We start from the raw sequence: 9,202 nt of genomic DNA on the forward strand, positions 1-9,202 counted from the left end.
CCCTTCCCCCTACCTATTTGAATTAAAATTGTTATCCGACATCAATCTTTTGATCTTGCCCCTAATACACTACAATAACAGTATTAATGATAATGTTAAATCGCACAATATTGGTTGCAATGATTCATAATTACACACACAAAACCATTTCATCAATGCTGTTGCGCTATAATTTTCATTTGAGGATCCAGAAATTTTTCTGAAAGTGGAGTCCAATCCTTGCTGATATTTCAAAAAAGGGGATCAGCTATGACAAGCCCTTTACACATATCCATTTTTCTCAGACCTCCAGTCCCTATACCCCTGAATTCTACCTACAAATATTGAATGTGCTGAAATAAATACATCTGCAGTATATTCAGCGTTTGCAAAAACAAAGTTGCAGCTCCCGATCCAAAATTTAAAAATCCATCTATATAAACACTCTTCAGTACTTGTCCTACTAAACTCCAGAAAAAAGGTTTGCAAATAATGAACAGTCTTGTAAATTTAATGTTGGACAAGTTAGAAGGGGAATACAGGTAATCCCAAAATGGTGGGATTGTAAATATTTTAGAGCAACTGCCAGACTGTGAACACAATTGTCAGCTCACCTGAACTGAAAATTCTAGTGTACTTTCTGGTCCTCATTTTCGACTGCTTCAGAAGCACTGCATGGGACAGCACAAAATCATTTAATGATGTCATAAAGATATGTTGATATGTATTAAGTACATTTGTCAAAAAGCTAAAAACATGCAAATTTGCAATTGGATTTCAAAACTATATGATTTTCAAAAAATTATTTCAATAAATATGAACAAAATGCTCCAGCAGATTTCAACTTTGAATCTGCATGTCAATAGGCTCATACTTTATCCACTGAACTATGATAATAGACAAAAAATTTATCAATTTAAATAATTTCACAAACCATTCAAATGGCCATCTTGTAGCAAAGTGTCTTAAACAGTACAAGTCTTGGTATTATGAGCCACTTTAAAGGAAGTTGGCAAATTGCATCATTGTGTGAACAGGATCCAAGTTAATTCAAAATCAAGGTCATTCCCAGTTATATGTAAATCCAAGGTGGTTCAAACTGTCCTCTGGGCCTTGGTAATGACCATGACCATCATATTTTCCATATATATGTATGTATGAAAAATATTTCAAGGACACAGTTTTCTTAAAATGGAAGTACCCTCTAGTAGTGTAAAATCATTTTTTTCATTATTATCCACTAGAACCACAGTAAAAGCACAATAGTAGTCTTTTATACTATAAAATTTAATGGATTTGTTCATGCATAGAACTATACATATATATAATTATATATATGGTCACAATTTTTTCTTACATATAATCACTTATTTCTTCTTTTTCTTTTTCCCACTCTTTTTCCCCTTTTTGCCACCTTTTTTCTTTCCACCTTTCTTTCCTTTTTTCCCTTTCTTTTTCTTGGCAGCACCATCTGGAAGGGCATAGTCTGGAATTTCAGGAACCTCACTGATTTCTTCAATTTCAGGCAGATCCCCTTTTCTAGCATCACTTATAATTTCCCAGATTTCTGACCCATATTTTGCCATGTCTTGTGGAATCAGTCCAGCTGTTGTCAGGGGAATTAACTCTGCTTTTCCTAATATCACATGTTTCACACAATTCACATTTTGACCTATAAAAGTGTTAAAGAAAATGGTAAAATTAATGTATAGACATTCTTCTGATATTATATTTGTGGTTACCGATATACAATATCAATGCCATAATTCAAGGTTTCTTTTTACATGTCGCAGAACAATTCGTGCAATCCTGCCGAAGAGATAATTTAATAGAATATGTTCTACATGCAAGGTGAAGATAACGAACAGTGATCAATCTCATAACTCCTACAAGCAATACAAAATAGATAGTTGGGCAAACACGGACCCCTGGACACACCAGAGGTGGGATCAGGTGCCTAGGAGGAGTAAGCATCCCCTGTTGACCGGTCACACCTGCCGTGAGCCCTATATCCTGATCAGGTAAACGGAGTTATCCGCAGTCAAAATCAGTGTGCCAAGAACGGCTTAACAATCGATATGAAACACGTCAGACAGCATTTGACCCAATGCGAGGTTGTATTGACGATCTAGATCGTTATAACGACCATAGAATTTGCGAAATGCTGACTTCAATCGAGACTGTTGAAATCCCTGTACCATCAACTTGTTTGTTGGTAGCTTACCTCGATTTAAAAACTGACTATATCCAGAACAAGCTCTTGCATATCGAATCAGTTGAGATATATAAACACCATATGCAGGTGATAATGGAATATTGCTACACAAATATGGGAAGTTGACGATGGAGAAGCTGAAATCATCCCGTTTGTCATACAGTTGAGTTGTCAGTTTGCCGTTCATGTCTACTTTCAATAAAATATCTAAGTATGAAGCAGAAGTGGACGACTCTGTGGTGTCCTTTATTTCGAGCTAACAGGGATATATCAAATCGACATATGAATGAAAGCTATCATTGTTAATAGACAAAACGTCATCGATATATCTAAAAGTCGAATTGAAGGTCACAACGAGAGATTTTTTTTTCTCATGTAGAAGTTTTTGAATAAATTCTGCTTCATATGAATATAAAAACAGGTCAGCTAACAAAGGAGCACAATTCGTGCCCATGGGAATTCCAACAGAGTGTTGGAAGACTTGATCACCAAAGACCACGAAGATATTGTCAATGAGGAACTCTAGCATATTTTTTATTTCAACTTCAGAGTACTTTGTGCAAGTAGTTCATTCAAACACTGACATATCTCGACAATTTTTACAGTGGATACAGAAAATATTTGATAAGGAGAGGTAGTTTTAAAGGGACTGGTTTACGATTTTTGAAGAAAAAAAGTTCAATTTTGATGTTAAACATCAAAAATATAAATCATTTACTGTTGACAGCCAAAATTTTGACCTTCTGAATGCAAGAATAAAAGCAATATTTTAGCCTCAAGTCTGTCTTATGTAAACAAAGACTCAAGTCTTTTTATGTATACAAACAAACTAGTGAAATATTAATTTTGTAATATAAAGCATCTTAATTTTGCATAGTCACAAATTTTAACATATAGATGACACATTTTACCCAAAGAATGCTTGAAATGTGAAAGATAAAATATACTTAAATCAAGATCCATTTCTTTTGAAAATTTCGTAAACAATAACATACCACAATCTTTGTTTACAAAACAAATAATAAACTCTCTAAATTGAGCTTTTGTGCTAATGTATAACCTTAATTTTTATGTGAAATCTTTTAAACACATACAGTAGATTATAATCATTAAATGTGAAAAACAAAATTTTGGGGAAAATTGTGAATCAGTCCCTTTAAACTCAACTTTTTACCTTTTCTGCTTAGAAAAGAGATATAGCAGACCTCAAAATGAGAAATTTTGTTAAAAATGCATAACCAAGGCCCAAGGGGTGTGTGTGGTTGGTTAATGTAACCCAACACCATATCAACTCTGAGTTTGCATCTATCACAAACATTTTAACTTCTGAGGTTTTAGTTTAAATGAAAGTCCAGAGTATAAGTGACCATGTCTTGCAAAAATTGTACAAATCCAGTTATACCTACATATTTGGCCTACAGAAACACATATGCAAGAGTGTCATCTAGAATGTATACTAGAGTAGGTGTACTAATTTGTTAGATCCCAAGCCTCAAATTAATGTAATGTATTGTTGAATTCACAAAGGATGAGGGATTATCAGATGTGTATATCTTGTAATATACTGGGATATTAGATAAGACACTCATTTGTCTCTATGTAATATAATGGGATATTAGATGAGGCACTCATTTGTCTCTATGCAATATAATGGGATATTAGATGAGGCACTCATTTGTCTCTATGTAATATAATGGGATATTAGATGAGGCACTCATTTGTCTCTATGTAATATAATGGGATATTAGATGAGGCACTCATTTGTCTCTATGTAATATACTGGGATATTAGATGAGGCACTCATTTGTCTCTATGTAATATAATGGGATATTAGATGAGGCACTCATTTGTCTCTATGTAATATAATGGGATATTAGATGAGGCACTAATTTGTCTCTATGTAATATAATGGGATATTAGATGAGGCACTCATTTGTCTCTATGTAATATAATGGGATATTAGATGAGGCACTCATTTGTCTCTATGTAATATAATGGGATATTAGATGAGGCACTCATTTGTCTCTATGTAATATACTGGGATATTAGATGAGGCACTCATTTGTCTCTATGTAATATAATGGGATATTAGATGAGGCACTCATTTGTCTCTATGTAATATAATGGGATATTAGATGAGGCACTCATTTGTCTCTATGTAATATAATGGGATATTAGATGAGGCACTAATTTGTCTCTATGTAATATAATGGGTTATTAGATGAGGCACTCATTTGTCTCTATGTAATATACTGGGATATTAGATGAGGCACTCATTTGTCTCTATGTAATATAATGGGATATTAGATGAGGCACTCATTTGTCTCTATGTAATATACTGGGATATTAGATGAGGCACTCATTTGTCTCTATGTAATATACTGGGATATTAGATGAGGCACTCATTTGTCTCTATGTAATATAATGGGGTATTAGATGAGGCACTCATTTGTCTCTATGTAATATAATGGGGTATTAGATGAGGCACTCATTTGTCTCTATGTAATATACTGGGATATTAGATGAGGCACTCATTTGTCTCTATGTAATATAATGTGGTATTAGATGAGGCACTCATTTGTCTCTATGTAATATAATGGGATATTAGATGAGGCACTCATTTGTCTCTATGTAATATAATGGGATATTAGATGAGGCACTCATTTGTCTCTATGTAATATAATGGGATATTAGATGAGGCACTCATTTGTCTCTATGTAATATACCGGGATATTAGATAAGGCACTCATTTGTCTCTATGTAATATACTACGATATTAGATAAGGCACTCATTTGTCTCTATGTAATATACCGGGATATTAGATAAGGCACTCATTTGTCTCTATGTAATATACTACGATATTAGATAAGGCACTCATTTGTCTCTATGTAATATACTACGATATTAGATAAGGCACTCATTTGTCTTTATGTAATGTAATGGGATATTAGATAAGGCACTCATTTGTCTCTATGTAATATAATGGGATATTTAGATGAGGCACTCATTTGTCTCTATGTAATATAATGGGATATTAGACGAGGCACTCATTTGTCTCTATGTAATATAATGGGATATTAGATGAGGCACTCATTTGTCTCTATGTAATATAATGGGATATTAGATGAGGCACTCATTTGTCTCTATGTAATACACTGGGATATTAGATGATCGCGGCACTCATTTGTCTCTATGTAATAAAGTGGGATATTAGATGAGGCACTCATTTGTCTCTATGTAATACACTGGGATATTAGATGAGGCACTCATTTGTCTCTATGTAATATACTGGGATATTAGATGAGGCACTCATTTGTTTCTATATGTAATATACTAGGATATTAGATGAGGCACTCATTTGTCTCTATGTTATATACCGGGATATTAGATGAGGCACTCATTTGTCTCTATGTTATATACCGGGATATTAGATGAGGCACTCATTTGTCTCTATGTAATATACATGTACTAGGATATTAGATGAGGCACTCATTTGTCTCTATGTAATACACTGGGATATTAGATGAGGCACTCATTTATTGTCTCTCTGATACGTAGTATCAGCCCTGAGGAGTACGACTCAGTTCCAGAATTAGTCGAGGAAGAGTGAGGAGGAAATCTCTTAGTAGACTGGATAACTCGAGTAAAAATGGGTAAATTAAACTTATAAATGCACATCTACAATCATTACAATGTGTAGATCTATACGACTAGATTTCCAATATTGTACCTTTTACTGCAGCATGGAGGGGAGTAACATTGTATACACCTTTGATATTTATGTTGGCTTTTGCCTCAATCAATGCAGATGCAATTTCAGCATGACCCCCTGAAAAGAAAAACAATAAATAGTAGGTCCTACCACGAGACCATGCAGGCCTGGATTTCTTGAAAAGAAATGAAGTCAAAACTTAAATTGGAATTAAGTCTGAGATTTTACACAAATTTTGACTGCTGAAAGAGAAGAAAGCTCTAACTTAAGTTTTACATCGATCCCCCCTCAAGAAATCCAAGCCTGACCTCAAGTTATAACATGGTTAATTTAGACATATTATTAACATGCATACACAATTTTGAAGTAGCATATGTACTATGAATTGTACACATTTGGCTCATGCAATCCACTGCCTCTATTGATTTTGCAGACAGCATTAATTATAAAGCTTTCTATATGCATATGTGAATAATATACATGTAGTTTCACATGTAAAATGCAATTTGTTGGTTAATTTTACTTTATCAACATTCTATGTATCATATATTAAACAAAGTTGCCGTTATAAGCACCATATGGCATCTTAGGATTAATGTCACGTACAATGCATTTGGCTCCATTTCCATTTTGTTGCTATGACAATACTGCTTTTTTGACAATATTGCTATGCATGCATCATCAAAATTCATATTTTATTTTATAATTGTTAACCAAATTATATCAATTCCATTTTTCTAAATCAAATTACATGTATAAGGAACAAAAGTAATTGTCACTCATTTTATATTATGTATTAATATAAAGTATTTTGGAATAGTTTATGTTCCTTCATAAACTGCTGCTTTGTGGTTCATAAATGAGCGTATAGTGCACCAACTCATTTTAAATTAGTACAAATTCCTTTCATTCCTAAATAAATGAAATCCACAATGATCTCCTGTGACCGAATCACTTCTAATCAGTATTAGAGCTTAGTGAAAAAGAAAATCCATTGTCCAGGACAGGAAATTGATGTGTAGTATATAGGAGAGAGGAGAAAATCTTTGGCTGGACCGGGAATCGAACCCAGGACCCCTGCATCATTAGTCAGGTGCTCTAACTACTGAGCTACCCAGGCCGATATCCATGATCATTACTACATTCATTCCTCCTCAATTTGTCTTTGCCCTCGAAGACACACACAACCCAGGTTCTTTTCGCCCCTGGCAGGACAACCTGCAGTGCCGGGGTGGTAACGGCACCAAATGTAGTATATATGAGAGGAAAATCTATGGTTGAACAGGAAATCGAACCCGAGACCCCTGCATTACTAGTCAGGTGCTCTAACCACTGAGCTACCCAGGCCGATATCCATGGTCCATATAGTCCAAATTACTATATTCCTCCCTCCTTAATTTGTCTTCGCCCTCGAAGACATACATAACCCAGGTTCTTTTCGCCCAGTGGCAGGAGTTTCACCTGCAAATCCAGGGGTGGTCAACAACACCAAATGTAGTATGTATAGGAGAGAGAGGAGAAAATCTTTGGCTGGCCCAGGAATCAAATCTGGTACGGCACCAAATGTAGTATACATGTGAATATAGGAGAGAGAGGAGAAAATCTTTTTGGCTGGACCGGGAATCGAAACTGGTCACAGCACCAAATGTAGTATATAGGAGAGAGAAAATCTTTGGCTGGACCGGGAATCGAACCCAGGACCCCTGCATCACTAGTCAGGTGCTCTAACCACTGAGCTACCCAGGCCGATATCCACGGTCCATATAGCCTTAATTACTACATTCATCACTCCTTACAAACAACACCCAGGTTCTTTGTAAAAATATTATTGTACTTAAAAGATTATGCAAATTTTTAATGGTTATAAGGGAGATGGCATGTCCTCCATGTTAACTGCATGCTATGTACAATATTGTATTATATATTACGAATTACTTCTCTACAATACACATGTTGTATTTATTTGAGAATAAATAATTTTGTTGTTGTTGTTGCTCCTGGCAGGACAAATTGCAGTCCACGGGTGGTCAATGGCACCAAATGTAGTATAGCCCTAATTACTACAGATGAAAGTGCCCAACCTGGGTATACCTGTGATAATGGTCAAGTGTAGTATTTCTGTGTAACAGTAGTGTCTTTTCCTAAAGCAGTTCATGACCTAGACTTGCTCAAGTCTCTATGTTTAATAATCAGTGCTCTCTTTAATACTTTTGATAATGCCAAACATAGATCTATGTTTGGTGACATTAAGTATGGTAGAGAGCAGAGAAACACAGTAAAATTTGGATGAAATGATAATGTAATAAAAACAACATAGAGACTTGAGCAAGTCTATTCATGACCTTTTGGTAGATATCCTTACATGTCATGGAAACCTTGTTTCAAAAAGTTAAGCAATTTTTGCTTCATTTCTTTTGTTTTATAAATGTATAACTCATGGAACTACATGTACTAATATTTAAAGTGAAGATTAACACATATAATTAGCCTTGACAATTTTTCTGCACACCTGGCTGGCTGCTCTTAGATGTCATAGTATGAGCAGATCCAGAAATTTGAGTGTGGGTTTTATTTTTCAATTCTATGCAATTTTCAGGGGTCCAATTAACCTAATCTCAGCGAGATTCGTCGAGGCTAGATATTTGGACTGACGCCTCTTCGGAAGAGGCGTCAGTCCAAATATCCAGCCTCGACGAATCTCGCTGAGATTACAATTAACCTAGATACCTATACTAGTTTATGACTTGTATTTACATTTAAACCTTCACATAAATAGGCAAACATTGTATCTTTTACCAAACTGACTTTACTCTTTGATCAAAATATATTCTCTTATCAATATGTTTTAAATGAGAAATTCTCAGGACAGGTGGACTTTAAAATAATTTACACACCCATACAAGCCCTGACTAGGGCAGGCTGGCCGTGCTCATCCCTGGAATCAGGAGAGACGTTGAATTTCAGTATTTTTATCACAGTGATTAGGTCTCCTTCACCTGCTGCATTCGCTAGTCTTTGTTCGTACTCCTTTCCGAGGTAAACTTTAGACATAGGAAGAACAGTGGATTGAATAACCACATGATGTCTTGCACTTTTTGCCGATGTTGCCCGCGAACCACCCCCAGTTCGGGCTGACAAACGAGACTGTGCTCTGGACATGTTGGCACACTATATATTGTTACCAAAACATATTTGGGAATCGAAAAATGCTGTAAAGCGAATTATGTTCAATGTTGTCAAGCGATTGTTTACACTTGTCCGCCATATTAAAATACATTACAACTTCCGGTTTCTA

At 35.2% G+C, this 9,202-nt stretch overlaps 1 protein-coding gene and 1 non-coding gene across 2 annotated transcripts; both read right to left on the minus strand.

The window, feature by feature from the left end:
• Positions 1-1,250: 1,250 nt before the first annotated feature.
• Positions 1,251-9,194, minus strand: LOC125680933 (poly [ADP-ribose] polymerase tankyrase-2-like). The gene is made up of 3 exons (XM_048920760.2): positions 8,802-9,194; positions 5,926-6,024; positions 1,251-1,651 (listed from the first exon to the last, which is right to left on the minus strand). Exons 1-3 carry the CDS (start codon positions 9,064-9,066, stop codon positions 1,347-1,349), a joined length of 669 nt encoding a protein of 222 aa, XP_048776717.1. The 5' UTR covers positions 9,067-9,194; the 3' UTR covers positions 1,251-1,346.
• Positions 6,955-7,028, minus strand: Trnai-aau (transfer RNA isoleucine (anticodon AAU)). Its single transcript has one exon. It is a non-coding gene; the product is annotated as a tRNA-Ile (tRNA).
• Positions 9,195-9,202: the final 8 nt, after the last annotated feature.

This window comes from Ostrea edulis, chromosome 2 (genome assembly GCF_947568905.1).
Source record: "Ostrea edulis chromosome 2, xbOstEdul1.1, whole genome shotgun sequence".
In the NCBI taxonomy this organism is placed as follows: Eukaryota; Metazoa; Mollusca; class Bivalvia; order Ostreida; family Ostreidae; genus Ostrea; species Ostrea edulis.

Excerpts from the sequence above, each read along its gene's own strand:
- LOC125680933 (XM_048920760.2), bottom strand. The coding sequence starts at position 9,066 with ATGTCCAGAGCACAGTCTCGTTTGTCAGCCCGAACTGGGGGTGGTTCG. Across the intron at positions 6,025-8,801 it reads CCTAGTCAGGGCTTGTATGG|GGGGTCATGCTGAAATTGCA; the intron begins GTGTGTAAATTA and ends TTTTCTTTTCAG. Across the intron at positions 1,652-5,925 it reads CCTCCATGCTGCAGTAAAAG|GTCAAAATGTGAATTGTGTG; the intron begins GTACAATATTGG and ends ACACTTTTATAG.